Source organism: Dipodomys spectabilis, unplaced genomic scaffold (genome assembly GCF_019054845.1).
Source record: "Dipodomys spectabilis isolate Male_0828 unplaced genomic scaffold, ASM1905484v1 ptg000079l, whole genome shotgun sequence".
Lineage (NCBI taxonomy): Eukaryota > Metazoa > Chordata > Mammalia > Rodentia > Heteromyidae > Dipodomys > Dipodomys spectabilis.
Window position 1 is genome coordinate 1390027 of NW_024870756.1, and position 24759 is coordinate 1414785.

Here is a 24759-nt window from a genome sequence, read left to right on the forward strand (position 1 = left end):
AAAAAGAATGATACCTCCAAACAGGGCTCATACCTAGGCAGATCAAGATTAATAATACATTTCAGGAATTTTATCATAGTCCTAGCTACATGGATCTGACACTTCAATCCAATTAGGCCCACTCTCTCTCCCCCCTCAAACATCTCAACAAAATACACAATGTCTGGGATAGAAGAAACCCTCATGCCAGGAGCCCATGACTCACGCCTATAATCCTAGTTACTCAGGAGGCTGAGATCTGAGGATCGTGGTTCAAAGCCAGCCCAGGCAGGAAAGTCTGTGAGACTCTTATCTCCAATAAACCACTCAGAAAACCGGAAGTGGCGCAGTGGCTCAAATTGTAGAGTGCTCGCCTTGAGCTGAAGAGCTGAGGGACAGCGTTCAGGCCCCATGACCAACAAAAAAAAAGAAAGAGAGAAAGAGAGAGAGAGAGAGAGAGAGAAAGAAAGAAAGAAAGAAAGAAAGAAAGAAAGAAAGAAAGAAAGAAAGAAAGAAAGAAAGAAAGAAAGAAAGAAAGAAAGAAAGAAAGAAAGAAAGAAAGAAAGAAAAGAAGTCCTCAAAATCTGCCAATGATGGGGGCTGGGGGTTTAGCCCAGCAGAAGGGCGCCCACCCAGCACGCTCAAGGCCCTGGGTTCGGTCCTCAGCCCTGGAAAAAAAAAAAAATCTGCCAATGATAACCTTATTATATAAAAATAAACTAGGCAGGCGGGAGAAATATGTGCCCAGGATTACTGAGAATGAGACATAGGCCATCTACTTCCCTGACCTCATAGTTGTTTGCTCCCCAGAAGCAGGACTTGAGTACCGACTTGAACATCATTCCATCATGCTAAAATCACCCTATAATTACTAGGTAAGTGAACACTTAAATAATATATTTTATATTTATTCTGAACTTTTAAAAATTCTCATTTTAAAAAGAAAAATAGCCTAGTGCCAGTGACTCACTCATATAATCCTAGCTACTCAGGAGGCTGAGATCTAAGGTTCACAGTTTGAAGCCGGCCAGGTAGGAAAATCTGTGAGACTCTTATCTCCAATAAACTACTCAGAAAAAGCCAGAAGTGGCACTGTGTCTCAAGTAGAAGAGAGCCAAAGAAACTCAGGGATAGCACCCAGGCCCAGAGTTCAAACCCCAAGACTGGCAAAAAATAAAATAAAATAAAAATAAATAAGAAAAAAGAAAGAAAGAAATACTTCATTTTTAAGAGTGTCTATTATCAAATTTTAACTACATTTTTTGGTGGGTTTTTTTTTTTTTTTGTACTTGGGATTGAACCCAGGATGTTATACTTGCTAGGCAAGTGCTTTGCAACTGAGCTACATCCCAGCCCTATTATCATTTTTTTTTTCCCACATGAATTCTCATGACTGGTCAGAGAGCCACCTAAAGCTGATCTTTCAACAAGGTCATAAAGCTCACAAGGTGAAGCACCAGGCAAGGATTGCTGATCCCACTCTTCTTCTTAGAGATTAGCACAAACAAGGAGAAATAAGTGTCTAAGTATGTTCTAAGGGCTACATTCAGTGATCAGCTTAATGTACCACCTCTCTAGCCCCATTTTATAGCTGAGTTGCTTTTTTTTTGGGGGGGGGGTGGGGTGGGGGGATCCAGTCATGGGGCCTGAACTCTGGGCCTGGGCGCTGTCCCTCAGCTCTTCAGCTCAAGGCTAGCGCTCTACCACTTGAGCTACAGAGCCACTTCCAGCTTTTTTCTTTTTGCATATGTGATGCTGAGGAATCCAACCCAGGGCCTCATGCATGCAAGGCAAGCGCTCTACCACTGAGCCACCTTCCCAGCCCCTGAGTTGCTTTTTATAAATATGAAAGTCCACCTCTTCACATTCCAAAGCCTTTCAAGAAGGCAGGCAGCCAACCAACCCTAATCTTCTATGGGCCCACCTCCCTTCCTAGCTACACCTAGGCCCAATCTATGCATTTTAAAATTACTAGTCCCTTCCTATATGCCCTCTGTCCTCATGCTTACTATAATAAATACAGGAAATCACTGCTCTTATTACTTGCAAATCAAAATCCATCATAAACTAGAATTGCTTAAAGTTAAATCTCAGCAATATGTGAGTTTAGAAATTTAATTCTTGTCTTTACAATATAGCACTTAAGTAGTTTAAGAATTAGCATAGTCAAAATACTCTCTGTTCTTGAGACCTGTAATAGTAGGTACCCACAAGTTTATGATTATATGAAGGGATTATTATGATTAATGAAGGGAATTGGATAACTTTCTAGATGTTCTCCTTTGCTTTGGATTTGTTCTGTGAGAAAAGTACCTTTTCTATACAAGTAGTGCTTCCTTTCCATTAATCTTGAGAGAATTATTTTTCTGAAGGATCCCTGCTTTGTTTGGCCAGGTGGCTTGTTAATTACATTTTAGTTACACATATCCTTTTCCAGAGCACTTTAATTAAGATACCCTGTTAGCAGTTCCTTGAATTTTAGTTGCATCATGTTAATTAAGCCACATCCTTTTGCAGATTGTGAAACAGCTCAGCCAATGTCAGCAGAAGGGCAGGGCCTGCCCCTTAGGGATAAAAAGAGAGCAGCCTGCCCTGTACAGTGTGCTTGCTCATCAAATTTTTGGCTGATGGTACAGTCTTCCACAGAAGTAAACTTTGCTTTCAAGTTGGTGTTCCTTATTCCTTTGTGACACCCCAACATCCTGAGCTATTTCTTTTTTTTTTTCTTTTTTGTTTATTGTAGTACTGAGGAATCAAACCCAGGGCTTCGTGCATGGTAGGCTTAGTCTACCACTAAGCCACATTCCCAGCCCCATCCTGAGCTATTTCTAATAGTTGTTTCTCAATTTTACTGAAACTCAAGATGATTCATTAGTTCTCGTCACTGTAATAAGCTATGTGAAGGTCTCCAGCGTAGATCTGTTATACTACAGCAAGAGAAGCAACAATGCTTGATAAGAAATGTACTCATTACCTTGCTCATGTAACTGTAACCCCTCTGTACACAGTATTTTCACAATAAAAAACTTATTTAAATAAATAGGAATCAAGGTTATCTGACTGTTTCAATGGGGGTCTCTCCTGCCTGCTCTGTGAGTTTAAACTACTACTGCTTTAGTGTAATAGTCACTGTTAGTTTATTCTGTAGTGCACACTGTTACATTGTTCAAATTATTAAACACTCTTGAGTTGGATACAAATAAACTTAAGGCTTATACACTCCCCTCAAAGAAGTATTTATCTAACACTAAAAAGTAGATAAAGAGCTGGGAAGGTGGCTCAGTGGTAGAGCGCTTGCCTTGCATGCCTGAGGCCCTGGGTTAGATTCCTCAGCACCACATAAGCAAAAAGAAAAAAGCCGGAAGTGGTGCTGTGGCTCAAGTGGTAGAGTGTTAGCCTTGAGCTGAAGAGCTGAGGGACAGCACCCAGGCCCAGAATTCAGGCCCCACGACCAGATCCAAAAAAAAAAAAAAAGAAGTAAAAAGTAGATAAAATGAAACAGCTAAATAGCAAATAAAACGCAGTGATTATGGGTCCAAAACAGTTAAGACAGCCAGCTAGAGTGAAAGGCATCCAGCTGTGATAAGTACTACATGATTAAGGAAAATGGATGGGGAAAGGAAGGGTACGGTATCCCAAGTACAAGAGAAATTAAAAGTGAAGCAATGGAAAAGAACTAGAACCATGGTACAAGAGGGATGAGAAGGGCACAGGCCTGGATTAAGCAACCCATCATAGTAACAATGACTTGATAGGTTAGAAAACATTTCCCCTCTCGGGCTGGGAAGGTGGCTCAGTGGTAGAGTGCTTGCCTTGCATGCATGAGGCCCTGGGGTTCCATTCCTCAGCACCATATAAGCAAGGAAAAAAAAGCCGGAAGTGGCGCTGTGGCTCAAGTGGTAGAGCGCTAGCCTTGAGCTGAAGAGCTGAGGGACAGTGCCCAGGCCTAGAGTTCAGGACCCACGAATGGACCCAAAAAAAAAAAAAGAAAAGAAAACATTTCCTCTCTCACAATGGCTTTCAAGGAGGGGGAAAATGCCAAACCACAGTAAAATAGGAAGAAGACAAATACTGTGTTTTCAGTACATACAGTATTATCGTTCCTATTCTATACTGTATTGACATAGGGTACATACAAATAGTATTTCTCCCTTCTTCCTAGTCCTCATCCAAGTGTTTACAGATTGGGGGAGGGATATACACAAATCTCCAGTTCTACCAGGGTACAGACACAGCACAACAAATATTCCCTCATGAAAATGAAATTCATAAAATATTAAGATTTACCATTCACAGACTGCTACCCAATTATATGCCAGGCACTATGCTAAGTGCTTTGCATATATCCTTTCGTGTGATCTTACAACAACCCATGTTTTTTTTTTTTTTTTGGGTCCGGTCATGGGGCCTGAACTCTGGGCCTGAGCACTGTCCCTCAGCTCTTCAGCTCAAGGCTAGTGCTCTACCACTTGAGCCACAGCACCACTTCCGGCTTTTTTCTTTTTGCTTATGTGGTGCTGAGGAATCGAACCCAGAGCCTCAAGCATGCAAGGCAAGCGCTCTACCACTGAGCCAACTTCCCAGCCCAACAACCCATGTTTTTGCACCTTACAGATAAAAAGACTACATCTTACTAAGCTTACCAACATCACAGAGACAGGGCCACGGACTATTAACCTCCAATGCCCACACTTTTAAATCACCACATACGGCACAATCTTGAAAGTCTCTTAAGAAAAACGTCAAAACACTCCCTTTCTAGGAGGACAGGAGAGGAAAGACAATACCAGGTTTTCCCTAATCATTACTGAGTTACACCTTCTGATCAGACCAAGATTTTTCCACTGACCAAAAAGCCAATGAAATCATTTTTTCCAGAGCAGTCAACTGTAATGCCCCACCACCACCATCACCAAAATTTCCAGAACTCTAAAAAAGAGTAGAGGACAAAGGCCTCAGGAACAGGGTTGGGCTATCCCCAGGGAGAAGTAAATAAGGCTAGCAAACCTTTGTAAGATAACTAGCACTCCTCAAACAGACTAGATTCATTGACCAGGAGAAATAATGAATAACAGTACATAACAAGCAGATCAGCCACCTCTGAAAACGTCCCAGACCTCCAGAAAGAGCCCAACAGACAATACTTGATCCCATTTCTTCTTATTGTCCACATAAGCAACAAAGTTCGCTTGTTCTCAATTCATGCTGAGACCAAAAGGACAATCATCATTCCTTCATCCTAAAGGTCCCAGTGCAATATCTGTAAATGGCCTTGAAAACAAGCACCAAATTACATGGTATTAGACTGCTTTCCCCAAAACTTAAGTCCTAGAAGACATCATTATTTAAGATCATTGTAATTACAAAAGATAATCTGGCATGAAGGCTATACTTAGCCTTCTATTATAATAATATAGGGATGCCATAATCTTTTTGGTCCAATAATCTCTTGCTTTTCAGAAATCATAAATAACAAAGCTTTGGGGCTGGGAAGATGGCTCAGTGGTAGAGTGCTTGCCTTGCATACATGAGGCCCTGGGTTCAATTCCTCAGCACCACATAAGCAGAAAAAGCTGGAAGTGGCACTGTGGCTCAAGTGGTAGAGCGTTAACCTTGATCTGAAGAGCTGAGGGACAGTGCCCAGGCCCAGAGTTCAGGCCCCATGACAGATAGTACCCGCACCAAAACAAAACAAAAAAAACACACACACAAAAAAAACAAAGCTTTGATTGACACTGCCATCCATTGTTTTTACCAAGATTTACTCACCCAAAGACAAAACCTGACTGGTTGTGGAGCTAATTCAACCATAGTTCAAAATGAAACTCCAAGTTTTTACTCTTTCAACTTTGTTTCACTTTTGCAACTTGTACTCTGCCAAGAGGGAAATGTCACTCAAAAAGACTTACTTTTAATAACAATTACCTGACTCAATAGAATACTGAGACTGTTAAAACTACATACAATAGATTAAATAATAAGAAACATAATAGGTCAATAATAAAACAGTATTAATTAAACAGTAATAATAAAGAAGGCACCTGAGATTAAATTTCATATGAAATAAGAAGACTTTTTTTGGCCTGGAGAGAAATACAGAGCATCTGAATTACTTATGTAAGCAATCTTGTCAAAAAAAAACCAAAGAAACAGCAACACTTACTTCAACTTTACTAAAAGAAGACTAGAATATATACAGACATATGAAACAGAAATGTTCCTAATAACAGGTAATTTTTACCCCCCAGATAACATGTAACAATGTCTAGAGACACCATAATTAGGTGTCCTTCTGTCATCTAACAAGCAGAGACTAAGGAGAGGCACAGAAATGGAGGGACAGAGGATGAACAAATGTAGCAGTGGTACTCACTAATAAGCACAGACTGATGATACAGTAAACATCCTATGATGCAAATGACCACTTCCCCACAACCAAAAGTTATCCAGCCCCAGATGGTCTATAACCGTGGTAAGGTGGCACTAGTGATGAGGTGAACAGCACTAGTGATGTGGAGACACAGGCACTGTGGTGGCTCATAAGGGCCTAATATGCTACGTGACTTTAAGCAAATCATGTAAATTTATATTCATTTTCTTAAGACAAAATAAACTAGTTATTTTTCCTAACTTATTACAATTTAAAATCCTTAAATTTCTACAGAAGGTGGCTAGTTAGCAACAGAGCAGTAAACAAAAGAAGGCAGAAAGTCAAGTATCAGTGGGTCCTCATTGAGGACAGTTGTAACAACACTCCACCACTTACTGAATGTGGATTTTGAGCTCTTCTAAAGTCTCCCCATGTTCTCCAATCTGAATACTGGTTTGTTTGTTTTTTTAGTTCCTCCAAAATTCCTATGTTGCATTCCAATAACCAAGATGACAATCTTAGAAGATGGGGCCTTTGAGAGGTGATTAGATTCTGAGTGAGGGAAAAGCCCTCCTTAAAGACATTAAGTCTTTATAAAAGAGGCCTCAGAAAGCTGTCTTGTCCCTTCCTTCTTATGAAGGCACATCCAGAGCAGGTGCCTTCACTAGAACCTAACTGTACTAGCACCCTGATTGCAGCCTTCTAGCCTCTACACAGTAGGAAATAAATGTTCTGTTTTTTATAAATATCTCAGTTTATAGTATCTTGGTGGAGCAAACTATAGACTAAGACAATATAATGACTTTCCTGACTTAGAAAGCTCATAAAGAGATCCATTTGGGAAGAATTATATTTTAAAAAAAAAGTCAGTGTAGCCAGGTGCCAGTGGCTCACAACTGAAATCCTAGTTACTTAGGAGATCAAGATCTAAGGATCATGGTTCAAAGCCAACTGAGGCAAAAAAAAAAAAGCCCATAGCCTAGGGAGAAAAGTCCATGAAACTCTCATCTCCAATTAACTACCAAGAAACCAAAAGAGGAGCTGTGGCTCAAATGGTAGAGTGCAATCCTTGAGCAAAAAAGCTCAGAGATAGCACCCAGGCCCAGAGTTCAAACTCAAGACTGGCACTGAAAAAAGTAAAAAGACAAAAAGTATTATGAGAGGGACCAGGAATATAGTTCATTGGTAGTATGGCAGAACATTTGCCTAGTATGTGCTAGTCCTGGGGATCCATCCTCAGCACCAAAGACACACTCAAACACAGGTATTATAAGAACAGGTATTTATACAACAGAGAATTCTCAGAAACAATTCGCTTGCAACTAGCAGTCTCGGGTTCAAGTTCTTTCAATATTTTTGTCAGTGCAGTTTGTAGTAGTTATTTAACCTATGTCTACCACTGATTCCTCAACTGTACAGTAATAAGAGGCCTTCCTATCTTAGAGATGTAGGGAGTAAGAAGTGAGAGACTGTAGGTATAATGTTATCATGTATAAGTGCCACAAGGCATACTGAGTATCTTACAGATTCTCATCTACATCTGAGACACTATGGCAAAGACAGACGCAATGGAAGATGTGACTCTTGCCTTCTAAGTGACATAATATGATCAACATACAAGAAAAAGAGAACTCCACAAAACAAATACCTATTGCAATGCTGGGAAATGTGGTACAGTTTCTAAATTCTGGAGGGACTGAAGGGAAAAAGATCAGTGCAGACCAAATTGTTATGAAAGACTTGTGATGATCGAGTATTTTCTTTGGATTCCCTTCTTCAAGGAAACTTGCTTGAATAAACATCCCTAGTTCAGCGTATTTGCATATACTTGAGTCTTTTCTTGATAAAGTGAAAGCAAATACTTTCACCTTTTTTTGAGGAACAAAACATAAGATCCCCTATTCTAAATCAATGCTATTCAAACAAGGATATCCAAGACCATCCACTATGATATAGAAAGGAAATATAGAGATGCTAATCTGAAAAATAAGATTTCCAGAGTAAAAAGGCAAGTCACAGAATGGGAGAAAATATTTGCAAACCATGCATCTGAAAACGGACTAACATCCAGAACACAAGAAATCCTAAAACTCCATAACAAACAAACAACTTGATCCAAAACTGGCCCAAGGGTTCAGGCACATATTTTCCCAAAGAAAATATATAAATGGCTAATCAACACATGAAAAGATGCTAGACATCAGTAATTGAAACTGCAATAAGATACTACCTACCACCTAGTAGGATAACTACTATCATAAAACTGAAAATTATAAAACCAAGCACAGATGGCTCATGTCTATAATCTTTCTTAGGAGGCTGAGATCTGAGGATCACAGTTTGAAGCTAGTCCAGGCAGGATATTTATGCACTGTTGGGGGCAAGTAAACCTGGTATAAACTAAGTGGAAAAATGGTAAGGGATTTCCTTAAAAAGTTAAGTATAAAACTGCCAGTGATTCTACTTCTTATATTTGATTATATACTCAAAATAATTGAACACAGGGTCTTAAAAAAAAAAATACTTGTAAGTCAGGCGCCAGTGGCTCACACCTGTAATCCTAGCTACTCAGAAGGCTGAGATCTGAGGATCATGGTTCAAAGCCAGCCTGGGCAGGAAAGTCTGTGAGACTCTTATTTCCAATTAACCAGCAGAAAACCAGAAGTGGCACTGTGGCTCAAGTGCCAGAGCAATCACCTTGAGCTTAAGAGCTGAGGGACAGTGCCCGGGCCCAGAATTCAATCTCCATGACTGACAAAAAAAAAAAACCTTGTACACACAAGTCCATAGCATTATTAGTAAGAGCTAAAAAGTGGAAGCAACACAAATGTCCATCATCAAATAAATGTATAAATAAAATTGTATATATTATATACAATAGAAAGGGGGGTAACAATGCTCGATAGGAAATGTACTCAATACCTTACTCATGTAACGGTAACCCCTCTGTACAGTATCTTTACAATAAAAAATATATATTAAAAAATACATACAATGGAATATTTATAAGCCTTAAAAAGGAAAAAATTGTGTGGGCTGGGAAGGTAGCTCAGTGGTAGAGCACTTGCCTTGCATGCCTGAGGCCCTGGATTCAATTCCTCAGCACCACATAAGCAGAAGAAAAAAAAAAGCCAGAAGTGGCACTGTGGCTCAAGTGATAGAGTGCAAGCCTTGACTGAAGAGCTGAGGGACAGCGCCCAGGCCCAGAGTTCAGGCCCACGACCAGATCCCCCCCCCCCAAAAAAAAAAGGAAAAAATTGTGATACATTACACAACATGGATGTTCCTTAGAGACATTATGCTGTGAAATAAGCTAGACACAAAATGCTAAATACTATTCCACTCATATAAAATATTTCTCAAAATCATACATAGAAAACAGATATGGTGGCATATATCCATATTCCCTACACTCCAGAGGCAAAGGCAGGAAGATCATAAGTAGTGGATGTCAAAACTAGAGAGTCGGGAAAGGAGAGTTATAGTTTAATGAATATCAAATTTCAATGTGTGTGTGTGTGTGTGTGTGTGCGCGCGCGCGCACATGCGCATGTGCACACATGTGCGCACACAAGCCCTGAAGCTTGAACTTATGGTCTGGGTGCTGTCACTGAGTTTTTGTATTCAAGGCTCATGCTCTACCACTTGAGCCACAGCTCCACTTCTGGCATTTTGGTGGTTCACTGGAGATGTGTCTCATAGACTTTCCTGCCCATGTTGGCTTCAAATCTTATCCCTCAGATCTCAGCCTCCTGAGTAGCTAGAATAACAAACATGAGGCACAAGCACCCAACTCGAATTTCAATTTTATAAGATGAAAAGGTTATGGTGATGGATGGTGGTAATGGTTGCATACTGTGTATGTATTTAACACCACCAAATTGTACTCTTAAGAAGAGCTATGATTGGGGTTGGGAAGGTGGCTTAGTGGTAGAGTGCTTGCCTTGCATGCATGAGGCCCTGGGTTCCATTCCTCAGCACCACATAAGCAAAAAGAAAAAAGCCAGAAGTGGCGCTGTGGTTCAGATAGTACAGCGCTAGCCTTGAGCTGAAGAGCTGAGGGACAGCGCCCAGGCCCAGAGTTCAGGCCCCACAACTGGACCCAAAAAAAAAAAAAAAAAAAGAATTTGATAAAGAAGAGCTATGATAGAAAATTTTAGATTATGTGTATTTTACTACAATGAAAGCATTGGAAAAATACTATTTATCTTTTTTTTTTTTTTTTTTGGTCAGTTGTGAGGCTTGAACTCTGGGCCTAAACACTGTCCCTCAGCTCTTCAGCTCAAGGCCAGTGCTCTACCACTTGAGCCATGTGCCACTTCCAGTTTTCTGAGTGGTTTATAAAGATAAGAGTCTCAAGGACTTCCTGCCTGGGCTGGCTTTGAACCACAATCCTCAGATCTCAGCCTCCTGAGTAGATAGGATTACAAGTGTGAGCCACTGGCACCCAGCTATTTACCATTTTTAATATATAATAATATAACACAACATCCGTTTTTCCATTCAGTACAGTGTCTCATACTTGAAGTTGATGGTGACAGCCTTTCAATCCACTGATTCTGCTCTTCATGTAGGCTTGATTAAGTAGATTCACTAATTACATTGTTTTAAATGAATTAACACTTATAAAACAAATAAGTGGTGAAAGAGATTTCTGTGCAGTAACCTTGGATTCAAGATAAAGCGAGCATAAATGAATAAGAAAATGGCAGAGCTGTCATTTCTACACTTCATCAGGCACACTATAATGTCAAAACAATCCCAGTCTAATGAGACATGGCAAGAAGTTTACCAAAACTTGAGATCATTTAAAATGGGGATTTGCATCCACTTTATTCATGATGAACCTTATCCTAAGTATATACTGTGCCTTTACATACTAGGTAATGACAAAAGGACAAAAGCCTACACAGATGAAGAGATGGCTTGCTCTTTAACTTATAAGGCTATTCCTCTAGACTACACTAAACCATACTGCCCATGGAAATTTTTGTGGTTAGAAACTAGTCTTGGACAGACACAGACACACCAGTGGTTCATGCCTGTACATATTCCTAGCTACTCAGGAGGCTAAGGTTTGAAGCCATCTGAGGCAGAAAAGTCCTGGAGACTCACATCTGCAATTATCCAGCAAAATACCAGACTAGAGGTATGGTAGAACACCAGCTATGAGCAGAGAAATCTGAGCAAGGCCCTGAGTTCAAGCCATGCCCAGCACCAGGGCACACATGCACGCATACACGCACACATGCACGCATACACACACACACACACACACACACACACACACAAAGAAAGAAAGATACTAAGCAGTTGGAATATAGCTAATGTGTGAAGTAATGAATTATTATTCTGTTTAGTTTTAAACAATTTATACATAGTCATATGTGGTTATTTTATGTATAGCACAGCCCTGGGCCACTAATAGATGGTTACCTCTATCTCAAAACATAAAGTGTCTCAACAAACAATAAATTTTCCTGTGTTGTGTCTTTACGCATGTTGTACATTATCTTCTCTATCTAGAATGTTCTCCTGATCTTATCCCTCTTACCAATAAATTCTTATTTTTTTTAAATTTTTTTGTTATTTTTCTGCTGGTCCTGGAGCTTGGTACTTGCCCTGGGCACTATTCCTGAGCTTTTTTTGCTCAAGGCTAGTACTATACCACTTGAGCCACAGCTCCAATTCTGGCTTTTGTGGGGGGAGGGAAGGAGGGAGAGATGGTTAATTGAAGAGTCTCAAAGATTTTCGTACCAATGATGGCCTCTTGTGATCCTCAGATCTCAGCTTCCTGAGTAGGATTACAGGCACCAGCCATCAGTGCCCACTAACTTCTTATTTTTTTTTAAATATACCTCAAATATCACCTTTATCTTCCCCTAACTTCTCCCCACAGATCTGTTGCCTTCACCCTTTCACATTCCTCTATTGCAATAAATGCTACTTTCTTATATGTCTCAAGGTTCCTATTTGAGTTCCTGAAGGCAGAGCTACATCCTACCATCTTCACACAGGGTTTCTCATCAGCATTTATTGACAAGGCAGTGAACGAATAACAAACTTCGCTCTCCCAGGTCATAATGAAGTGCTCTTCCACCACACAAAATATGACTCCAGAAAGGTAGACTGCAAGTGAGTCTTTGCTGCCACGCTGGCTAGATGCTACTTCAACAGATAATAGCATGACTATTACTATAATTTCTTCATCTCTATGAGACACAGATGCCCTAGATAGCTCTCAAGTAGGCTCAGAAGGCACCTATCCTTGTAAGAGTGTAAGATGAAAGCAGACATCAGTACTAGTCCCCTTTCTAAAGTGTCCATTTTCAAATACTGTAAATTAAAATGATGACTGTGATACAGTAGTATTATTTCCAGGTGCTTCATTAAGAGTCACCAAGCCTTTCTTGTATACTCTACATGTCATTTTAGCTACCATTCAAATCCCATGTGTTCTCTTGTCATCATCTCTTATTAAATGAGCTTGGTTTTTTGTTAGAAAGACCAAAGAAAAGCCTCTGACCATAGCAATTGCTTATTCTGGACTTCATTTCTACATTCTGGATTTAGCTATATTTAGCAAAGCTAAACTGTCATCATGCCTCAAACCAGGAAGACACCATTCACAAACCACCCCCTGAAAATCTGCAGTTGCATTAAAAAGACCAGACTTCCCAGCAGGCAAAGACATCTGAAGTGGGAGGGATCAAATTGGTATTTGCGTCAAGAGAAAGCCTCAGGTGCTTATAACTAATCTCTGCCTGATGCTTAAGGGTCTCTATAAACTTATTTTCTTCTTTCTGCTCTAGTCAAACATCCTCATTATCATCCCCTATTCACCCTTTTCTGTAACACTAGTCTTCTGCCTCTCCCAATCCTTAGCCTTCCAAAACATATACTCGCATATGCAAGCTTCTTGTCTCTATGACCCTTCTGGGAAACCTTTTCCTTTTCTCCATACATGCTATGCCTTAGCACAGAGCTAAGGTACAGCAGAGGAACAGTAGAGACTCCTAGTTATTTGATAGTAGCTAAGAGCCACTGAAGAGAGTAACCAGCAAATATATGCAAGTGTACATTTGGAGGCAAATGTAAAAGAATCTCCTTATGCATATATATACAGCACATGCCACACATGTCCTTTCCTTGATTCTGGAAGGCAAACTTGCACTAACCAAAATTGTCAACATTAAGCCCAACACTACTGACTCCCACCTGTAATTCTATATACTCAGGAGGCTGAGATTGGAAAATCAAGGTTCAAAGCAAGCCAAGGCAGAAAAGTCATTGAATTAACCAGTAAAATCTCAAAATCTCAAATGGTGCTCTATCGTTTAAGTACCATCTGTGATCAAGTCAAGCTCAGTGAAAAGCCAGACACTGGTGACTCATACCTGTAATCCTAGCTATTCAGGAGGCTGAGATCTGAGGATTGCAGTTCGAAGCCAGCCAGGGTGGAAAAATCCATGAGACTCTTATCTCCAATCAACTACTCAGAAAACACCAGAAGTGGTACTACGGGCTCAAGTAGTAAAGCAAAACCTGGAGCATAAAGAGGCTCAGGGATAGCACCCAGGCCCTGAGTTTAAGCCCAAGACTAGCAAAAAAAAAAAAGATAAAGATAAAAGTAAAAAAGAAAAGCTGAGTGAAGTGAAGGAAGGGGTAACATTGTCCAAAAAAAGAAATGTGTTCGTTACCTAACATAAAATGGCAACTCCTCTGTACAATACCTTAATAATAACAGTAAAATTATAATTAAAAAAGAAAGAAAAAAGCTGAGTGATAGGCCTGGTATCAAAACAAAAACAGAGAAAGGCAGAGAGCATTAGACTAGTTAGTATTCTTGACTCATCCTTCTATTTGGCCATTCCATACTAACATGTAGGCTACCCGCTCTGGCTGGAAGATCTTCAATAACCTATAGCTGGAACATCGCTGGATAACTGCCACTCCTCTTCAAATGTCTCCTGATCTGGAAACCTTCGTCCTCAGGCCCTTCATCTTCACAGACCATCTCTTACCATCTACCATACTCCAAGGCCCATGCTAATGCTAGATATTTGTATCAGGTTTGTTATTTACACGTCCATGAGGCGAGAGCTCATCCAACTTACTGTCTCTGGAACCTAATACAGGGCTTGCCATAGAAAAGTACTAATGAATGTTCATGAGACATGCATATATCATATTGATACTAACAAAATATTTGTGTTATATGCCACATGTGGATTTTTGTTTTTTTTCCTTTTCCTTTCCTTTCCCCTCACTATCCCATTCTACAGATAGGAGAAATTATCAAAGTTTTTCAGTATGAGTCTTAGTTCTTATTAGTCCTGGTCCTAGATTCCTTTGGTAGAGATAACTATTCTGAGGAGCTGGCTGGTCCAACTAATATGGAAATGAAACACCTCTGGAATACTCTTTTAAACACAGCAAGTGTTCAACACCTATTGTTTAAAGCTCAGATATAAGGCCTTCTATAGCTAAGAAGTATGATAAAAGCACCACTTCTCATGTCCTTTGAAAGCATTGATTCAATTTTCCCAATGAGCTCATTCTGTAAACTTAAACCAAGTCTTTCCTTAATACCACATGCCCAGTTATTAGAAATGATTTAGCATCTCATAATAGCATATTCCTGAGAAAGCTAGAAAGTACCCTTCCCAACAACCAGCCTAGAGATATCCCCATTCCTCTAACTCAAAATGGATCTTACTTCCCTTAGATAACCACGTTCTTCCTGAACTAGTCAGTGAACCTGTCCAACAAGGCAGATATTGCTGATGGAGAGCCTGCAGGCCAACATTCCCCAGTCTTACCTGGCAACTGTTTCTTGAGGCTCTTGCAACTTCTCACTATCAGGCACAGACGTGTGTGTGTGTGTGTGTGTGTGTGTGTGTGTGTGTGTGTGTGTACATATATATTAGGGAAAAAGAAATAATCAACAGAATATGGTGGTGATCAGGTCTGTGTCTGAAGATTGGCACATTGCCTAGGGCATCTGGTGCACAGCTTTGGCTAGGACTAGTAGAATTTTGTGTCTGGAGACTCAGAGAAGAAAGACTAGGAAGGAGCATGTTTGCCCAAAATACCTGTAATTACCCTTTAAGGAGCTGATAAGGCCTCTGCAAAGAACATCTGGCTCAGCCCAAACACAATGGAAGAAGGTGATTACTTCAAGATTGTTACAACCAAACTTGCTTTCACTCCCCTTTAACTATATTGTTGCTGGTAGATAAAAGCTACTATTTATTGAACTTTTGAAAAGTGTTCAATGTTTACTGTCTTAGTAAATCCTTTACTGTCTTAGTAAATCCTCAAAGCAACTCTACCGCATAGTGGTTTTCAGACTTTATACCCACCATCTACCAGGGATACCCAAGAACACGCATTTCTAGCAAGCTCTCAGATGAAGATGCTCCTGATTCAGGGTCCACATCTGAAGAACACTGCTACAACAAAAAAGAAATTCAAAAATGTTCCATAGCTTTTTTTTTAACAACAACAACAAAAAAGCAGACCCCAGGGCTGGGAAGGTGGCTCAGTGGTAGAGCGCTTGCCTTGCATGCTCGAGGCCCTGGGTTCAATTCCTCAGCACCACATAAGCAAAAAGAAAAAAGCCGGAAGTGGCGCTGTGGCTCAAGTGGTAGAGCGCTAGCCTTGAGCTGAAGAGCTGAGGGACAGCGCCCAGGCCCAGAGTTCAGGCCCCACGACCGGACCCAAAAAAAAAAAAAAAAGCAGACCCCAAATTTGAGCTTAGATCAGTCTGATTCCACAGTCAATATTCATAACCACACTATATGTAAATGTGTGTTTTGTCTTTCTAAATTTCCTGGAGGCTCCACCAAGACTAGGGATGTAGCTCAGTAGTGGGAACTTGCCTACTATGTTCAAGGTCTATGGCTTCATTTCCAGCACTGTGAAAAAGTAAATAAAGGTAAACATCAGTCTTTTTTTTTTTTTTTTGTCAGTCGTTGGGCTTGAACTCTGGGCCTGCGTTCTGTCCTTCAGCTCTTCAGCTCAAGGCTAGTGCTCTACCACTTGAGTCACAGTGCCACTTCCGGTTTTCTGGTGGTTTACAGGAGATAAGAGTTTCACGGACTTTCCTGCCCAGGCTGGCTTTGAACCATATCCTTGGATCTCAGCCTCCTGAGTAGCTAGGATTACAGGCGTGAGCCACTGGCACCTGGCACATCAGTCTTTCCTTAGATCTGTTTCATCACTTCTAGAATTTAATAGTCTTTGGATTTCGTAAGTATTATATATTTTGTACACTAACTCCTGCACATGTACATACTTTTCAGGCCACAAATTCAAACTCCATTATACTCAAGGAACATAAAGAAATCAGCATTACCAAACCAAATTTTACACAACACTTTCTCTTGCTACTATGATCTTTGCCCAAGCTATACCACACTAGCTAACTCCTACTCATTCTTCAGTTACTTCCTCTCCTAAAACCAGGCCTATCCTCCAAAATAAAATAATATAAAGTGGCAGTTGGCATATTCTGAGCTTATCTCCATGATGGCACTAGTTATTCTGTTATAACTGCCCATTTTCCATCCCTTAAAACAGTTCATAAATTCTAGCACCTTGTTTAACATCACATCCCCAGAGCATACTACAGTGCCTGCCATAAATGACTAAATACAGAGGTGAAAGCCCCATGTTCCACTTTAGCATGTCATAATGCACAGTTCTCAGGAATGAAGTTCAGGGAAGAGGAGGGCAGCCATAGATAACAAAGAACAATTTTGCCTTTTCATTTGGCCATCCTTCTCCAAGATCAAGTCTTCGTGAACAGGCATCGCTTAGGGCAAAGCATCCATGATGAAACACCATCCTAGCTGAACAAAATGCTCCAGGGTTATGAGGTCAGGAGAGGCCAGTCAAAGGAAGAGGAAGGACTCTGCACCCCCTCATTCTTCTGATCTCTCTTTCTCACATCCTTCTCCATTTCTCCACCCCACTGCAGTCCGGGTTTTGGCACAGGGATGAAGGAGACAGATCAGACTCAAGGGTACAGATCTGGCAGCAGGCACAGAAGCATCTCCCATCCTGCACCAAAGCCCACAAGGAAGAATCCTGAGGGACAGTGACTCAGGACCCAGGATTAAGTCCAGCTAGAACATTACTACAAATGAAAACAGAACAATATTAACTGTCAGAGACCCTTTTTAAAATACGATTTTTCAAGTACAAGCTTCAAAATCGCATCCCCAGAAACTGGGACCGTAAATCCAATGTTGACAAAAGCTGAGAGCCAAACACAGCTTCTCCCTCTTCCCAACCCACCCACCAGCCTGCAACACTCAGGATGACAGGCATTTCCTAGGCCCAGGTAGGGATCCTTGCTTCAACCTTAGTTTACAAAAAGCTCCTTTTCAGAGGGGCCTCTTAGCGTTCTTTCTTTCTTCCCTCACTAATAAACTGTTCCATACCACCATGTTGCAGTAATAGAGGCCTCCCCTTTCCAATGTCTTGCAGTCCAAAACACAACCTACAGGAGGTTGGCCCCATCCAATTAGTTTGAATTGCTTCACACCAAGGAAATTACTGCTTTTATTAAAAATAAAAGCACACTAAGCAGGCAATGAGCTGTGAAAAGTATGAGTCTAGCATGATTATGAAGGTCGAGGTTAAGGTTACCAAGAGACAGGAAAAGATTTCCCAAAAGCCTGGGGGATAAAGATAAATATCTACATTAGTTCAGATATACAAATGAACACACACAGAAGGAGGGAATTTACACAACAGATGTAAATAACATCCGGTCCAATACAGGGAAAAAAAACAAAATGAGAGCTACTCTCAAGTAGTTCTTAATAAAAATTTTAAAATGAGAGAAAGAGGGGCCTAGAGATTGAGTTCAAAACAATCACGTTCACTTCATATAATTTCTGTTATCTTAGCTACATCCTGGGAGCCTGATAACAGTTGATCTGAAAACAAACCTAGTCAAATCCACCTAGAGCCTTGCTCAGATAAACACATTCCCATTCCCAGAAAATCGGACCTTCCTCTCAACACCTCCTATGGAAATGGAAAAGTTAGTAGGAAAAAAACCCTCTTCCTCCTTAAGGATTCCCCCAATTCCCACCCTACATTCTTCACATCAATATTTCAAGTTTTGGGAGGATGACAAGCCCACCACCCTGCATCTGATGGTGAGCTTTACACTTTCCCATCTACGTTTTTCTCCTCTGATCTGCCTAATTCCAGGAGGAAAAGAAGGTGGCTTCTTAACCTTTTATTTCCCTCCCTAAAAGGCCACTGCAGTAAACAACTTCCCCCTACCCCTTTAAGCCCTGTCACTTTCCAATCTCAGTTTTAAATCTCTCAAGGACAATGACTCACGAGGAAAGTGCGGGGGGGGGGGGGGGGGGGTCAGTTGGTGAAAAACCCATTCATACATTCAACAACTAGAAACCAGAGTCTTGCCACATCAGCACAAGATTTTAATTTACAGCGCAGAGTTCCACCGTACCTTCTGCCAACACCTCGTCCACTGTGACCTGCTGTCGCCCGATGCCAAAGACCCTTCCGATATAGCCACTGCCCAGGCCTGAGGTGCTGCCCCCTCCTCCGCTGGAGCCCGAGCCCAGGCCAGAGCCACCCTGTTCTCGTCGGGAGTCGAAAAACTTCTTCATCTTGCAAATAGGAAGCAGCAAAGCAAAATGCCGATGGTTTCTAGATTTTTTTTTTTTTAAAGAAAAGAGATCTAAGGATTTCTTCTCGGATTTCAGCTCCGCGAGGAGCCACCCGAATCCGGTCGTGGGGGTGGGGGCTGAGGGAGGATGCCTATAGGAATATGCGTGTCAATCGCGCGGCGGGTCCCCTCCTCCTCCAGAGAGCGATTCGTGTAAGTTTAAACCTGCGATGACAGAGGAAGAGAGAGGATGAATCAGTAACACACTTAAAAATTCAACTGCCGAGTCCTAGAGGGAGCAAAAGCCATCATCCCAGGGAAACGCTCCATGCATTTTCCTGCTGAAAAGAATCCCGAGGCTGAAAATGCATCCCCGGCCCCACAACTCCGGATCCCCGTGCCCAGCCGGAGCTCGGAAAAAGGAGGGCCGGCCTGGACAGCGCCGATCCTGCTGGTCCCCCCTACGACCCGGTCCCCCCGCCACCCCGCCAGGGAGCATCCCCGAGGCACCCACTTGAGACGGCTCGGCGGCCGGAGCCCAGCTACCAGCCCCGCAACATTGTCACGGCCGCCGGGCCGACCTGCGACGCGGAGAGGAGGCGGCGCTGCAGTCTGAGCCGGGGCTCGTTCGGCGCCCGCCCGCCCGCTCGCTCGCTAACTAGCCCGCCCGCCAGCTGATCCCCCGTGCGCCCGGCGGAGACTGACCCGCCGCCCCTCCCCCGCGCGCGCTCCCGCCGGGCTCCATCCACCCAACCAGGAAGTGAACCGCCGCCGGAAGTGCCTCTTGGGGCGGCGCGGCCCGGAGCCCTGGCAGCTCCTGGGGCTGATTCCCTTTCTCGACAAATGGAAAAGAAGTCGATGACGAGAAGACCGGGGAAACGGGATGGGGAGGATCTTTAGTGCAGAGAGAGTCTTAGAAAAGAGCGTTTCTATCGCCTTTCGCAGGGCACCCTGGGAAAGGTAGTTCGGCGCAGTCTGGCAGGAGGACTACAACTCCCAAGATGGCCCTGGAGAAGCGGGCGCGGCGTCGGCCCTGGCCTCCGCAGCCTCCGAGATGGTTAGTGGGTTGGTGCATATGTGGAGAGTCAGTTATTTAAACACATCCGGTAAAGAAGCTGCCAGAGACCTGCTCCCCCCACCCAACCCCCTACTCGTTGCATGTTTTTTCCCTTCTGGGGCCATCTTATTTGCGGCCTGGCGGCCTGGCACAAGGAACTCTGGGAGTTGTAGTTTCTAATCAGAACGAGGCTGACACCTGAAGGACGCGGCTTAACCGCTTAGCCCCTAGCTGATCCTGCCAGGCGTCCCAACGTCCCCCGGGCCGGAGATGGAGGGTGAGAGGTTGATGGGGAAGTGGTGCTGGAAGTTGCATCGGGCCACGCGGGAATGTCAGCTCTGACAAAAAGAGAGCGGGAGCCTTTCCGCCCCCGACCTCGATCGCAGCTTCTGCTGGCGAAGATGAGAGCCGGCTCCCGGGGCAGCTGTGGGCCCTGCGCTTCGAGAACGCCTCTGAGACAGTGAGTGTCTCGTCCGGAAATCCACGGGCGAGATTCGAAACGGCAAACCGCCGAAGGTTGTGCGCAGGGCGGATCCTAGGGAACCTGCAGACTCAGCCCATTGGCTCCACCCCAAACTTTGGGGCTTGTCACCCGACAGTGACGCTCAATTCTTCCACCTTTGCAGACTCTCTGGGTGGGCCTGGTTCCCCGACATCACCCCACACACACACACACACACACACACACTCACATATACGCTCTCCGGGTCCTCCCACCCGGGAACTCCAAACGGACCTTGTATTTGTTGTACCTGGAGAATTTTCCAGTAAAATACTTCCCCCTCCCGCCCCCATACCTCCTGAGTGCCGACGGTGGGGAGCGGACTATGGTTTGCATCTGTCAGATGGGGAAGACATGGAGGGCAGTTTGTATTCTTCTCAGTTCCCAGATTTCCCGACGATGATGCGGAAGATGGTACCAAATCCCTCCTCGCCTCCACACACACACACCCCCGCCCCCAAGAAATCCACGATTTTTTCTAATCTCAGAATATAGGTTAGTTCTCACCTCCACCCGCTCTCCCCACTTCAATGGTGCGACAGCCCTCTTGGATTGCAATTAGTCCCAGATTTCTTCGGCAGGGTGCACACGGGGCGGGGAGGGGTGGGGATAGATCTTGCTTTCTTTCATCTAAATATTGAGCTGCTGGGCTAGAGGTGGCTGTGGCTGCTGAGGCTTCTTGTTTAAAGTGGTGCCATTGTAATTAAACTCCCTGTATCGAGATACCATCTTTTCTTCCGGAGAGAGTCAAAGTTGCCACCTCGGTTCACAAATTCATGCAGCCACCTCCAGGGTGAAATGCTGCACCTGCTAAAACATTCCCTCAGAGCAAGCCCACGGAGGCATGTTCTCTGCACCTTCCTTAAAAGGCTAGGTTTTTGTCCAAAGAAGCTTGGAATAGATCTTAAAATAGATGAGAAAGATCATTTAGAATTGGGTTCATTGACCCCCCCCCCTCTTTCTCAGCATTTTGTTTTTAAAGAAGCTCTGTCAGGTCCTAAGTCTGTTAGGCCTGTTGCAACACTTTGTCAGGTTTTTCTCAACTGTCTTGATACCAGAACAAGACTAGGTTTATCACAAACTTCATCTCACCTTCCAACAGGATTAATGTAGCTAACTTATGTATTGAACACAAACCTGTATGCTTTGATCAGAATCTGAGGAAAGAGGTTTAAGAACCAAAAACTAGCAGCTGGGTGCTGGTGGCTCACGCCTGTAATCCTAGCTACTCAGGAGGCTGAGAATCATGGTTCAAAGCTAGCCCCTGCAGGAAAGTCTGTGAGACTCTTATCTCCAATTAATCACCAGAACACCAGAAGTGGTGCTGTGGCTCAAGTGGTACAGCACTTGCCTTGAGCTGAAGAGCTCAGGGACAGCGCCCAGACCCAAAGTTCAAGCCCCAAGACCGACAAAAAAAAAAAGAAAGAAAGAAAGAAAAACTAGAAATAGATTCTTTGCCTTCCTTTCTCTCAGAAACTAATAGCAACTATGACAAATCCATTTTTGGTTTGATTTGGTTTGGGGGTGTGTGTGTGTATGTGTGTGTGTGTGTGTGTGTCTGTGCATGCTCGCGCACGCATGCGTGCACTCTGTGTGGGTGCCAGGCCTTGAGCTCAGGGCATTATACTATTGTTTGACGTTTTCACTCATGATTAGTGCTCTACCACTTGACCCACACCTCTGGTCCTGTTTTTTGTTTCTTTTTGTATTTTGTTGTTGTTGTTGTTGTTTTGCTGATAAATCCAAGTTGGAGCCTCACAGACATTTCTGCCCAAGCTGACTTCAAACCATGATCCTCATTTCTGAATAGCTAGAATTACAAACATGAGTCACCAGGCCCAGCTTAATTTTGTTCGTTGTTGCTGTCATCATTTGCTTTACCTACATTAGGTCATTTCATTCTCACAACAATACTATGAAATAAGGTACTATTATTACACTTATTTTAAAGTGGTTATTGAAGTTGAGGCCTAAGTGACTTGCCCAAAGTCACAATGACAGCAACTGGCAAAATAAGGATTTAAACCCAAATATTTTGGCTCCTCTGAGCTCAGTGCTACACTGAACTTTCTTAGAAAGTACAAATGAAAGCTGAGCAGGGCTGGGAAGGTGGCTCAATGGTAGTGCTTGCCTTGCATGCATGAGGCCCTGGGTTCAATTCCTCAGCACCACATAAACAGAAAAGGCCGGAAGGGGTGCTGTGGCTTAAGTGGTAGAGCACTAACCTTGAGCTGAAGAGCTGAGGGACAGTGCCCAGGCCCAGAGTTCAGGCCCCAACACCAACAAAAAAAAAAAAAAAGAAAGAAAGAAAGAAAGCCGAGCACTGGTGATTCATGCCTGTAATCCCAATTACTTGAGAGGCTAAGATATGAAAATCATAGTTGGAAGCCAGCCCCGGCAGAAAAGGCCATGAGACTCTCATCTCCAGCAAACTACTCAGAAAAAGCTGGAAATGGAACTATGGCTTAAGTGATAGAGCACTAGCCTTGAGCAAAAGAAGCTCAGGGACAGTGCCCAGGCTCTGAGTTCAATCCCCATGAACAACAAAAAACAAAATATTATGTAATGGCTTCTTAGTAATCAACCCTTAACGCCCAGTATATATAATTTCAATTTAAATCAGTAGCCTTTATGCTGCTTTAATTTTGACTATGGTTTGTTTGTTTTGTTTGTATGTGTGTGTGTGCTGGTGGTGGGGTCTGGACTCTGGGCCTAAGCGCTGTCCCTCAGCTCTTCAGCTCAAGGCTAGCTCTCTACCACTTGAGCCACAGCGCCACTTCTGGCTTTTTCTGCTTACGTGGTGTTGAGAAATCGAACCCAGGGCCTCATGCATGCAAGGCAAGCACTCTACCACTGAGCTAAGACTATGTTTTTATGATTGGAGGAACTAGGTCAAAAAGTATGGTTGTTTTTGCATCTAGAAAGATAAAGTGCCCCTCCCCCAGGAAAGAGATGCTGATTTGCTCTTCACTCTGATTTAGCAGCTTTCATGACTTAGATACTAAAATGAATATTATAATTAACAAAATAAATATACTTTCTATCTTCAAGGTGGTTTTGGCCTTTAAAGAAAGCACCTTGTCTGTACCCTGACCCAACACTGATTTTTTTTTTTTCCTGCTAGGTCGAGGGGCTTGAACTCTGGGCTTGGGCGCTGTCCCTGCACTCTTCAGCTCAAGGCAAGCTCTCTACTACTTGAGCCACGGTGCCACTTCCAGTTTTCTAGTGATTAATTGGACATAAGAGTCTCAAGGACTTTCCTGCCTGAGCTGACTTTGAACATGATCCTCAGATCTCAGCCTCCTGAGTAGTTAGGATTACAGGCATGAGCCACCGGTGCCCAGCTCCAACACTGAATATTTACAGTTTGAAAAGAAATGCATTGTCAAAGCTCATGGAATTCACTTGATAGGCCATGATAATGACAATTTGCCTTGTGAAGGTTAAAATTTGTGACTTTAACTAACTATTCCACAATACTGTGAAATATGTGAAATTTATGTAATCACCTAAACTCAATTAAAAAAGAAAAAGAAAAGTGAGAGAAGGGATGAGTTAGGAGCAATGGGTGACAGTGTTATCAGATACTTTGTATTCATATACTGTTTTGTAGAATGGGAACTTCTTTGTACAACTACTTAAAGATAATTTTTTAATGCATCTCATTTTTGTTAGGTTGGATATGGTGCTTGTCATTATTTAAGTTAGTTTGAACACTTGTGTTCATTTATCTATTCATGAGTTGTTTTATAAAGCACCTTTTTGAAGTCAAAACTATCCCCTGAGTCCAGGGCTTCTGCCATTTAGCTATACACCTACAAGTCCCTCTCAACTTTCTAAGAGAGCTTCAAAATTTTATTCTGTAGGTTGAGATAGCCTGCCTAGTAATTGCAAAGACCTGAGTTCAAGCCCAAGTACTACCCAAAAATTTCACACAAAAACTCAGCAGGGCACTGGTGGCTCATACCTATAATCCTAGCTACTCAGAGACTGAGATCTGAGGATCCCAGTTCAAACCCAGCCCAGGCAGGACCATCCGTGAGACTCTTATTTCCAGTTAACCACCAGAAAACCAGAAGTGGCACTGTGGCTCAAGTGGTAGAGTGCTAGCCTTGAGCTGAAAAGCTGAGGGACAGTGCCCAGGCCCAGAGTTCAAGCCTCTAGACCAACCAAAAAAAAAAAAAAAAGTACTC

General features: G+C 42.7%; 1 protein-coding gene across 4 annotated transcripts in view; it reads right to left on the reverse strand.

The window, feature by feature from the left end:
• Aak1 (AP2 associated kinase 1) overlaps positions 1 to 19706 on the reverse strand; it is a 175211-nt gene extending 155505 nt beyond the window's left edge. For all 4 annotated transcript variants that reach the window (XM_042683071.1, XM_042683068.1, XM_042683070.1 and 1 more), the window contains exons 1-2: positions 19522 to 19706; positions 18846 to 19232 (exon numbers count right to left, since the gene is read on the reverse strand). In XM_042683071.1, the coding sequence (XP_042539005.1) occupies positions 18846 to 19008 (163 nt within the window). In that variant the 5' untranslated portion in view covers positions 19009 to 19232; positions 19522 to 19706. The remainder of the gene's footprint in view (positions 1 to 18845; positions 19233 to 19521) is intronic.
• Positions 19707 to 24759: the final 5053 nt, after the last annotated feature.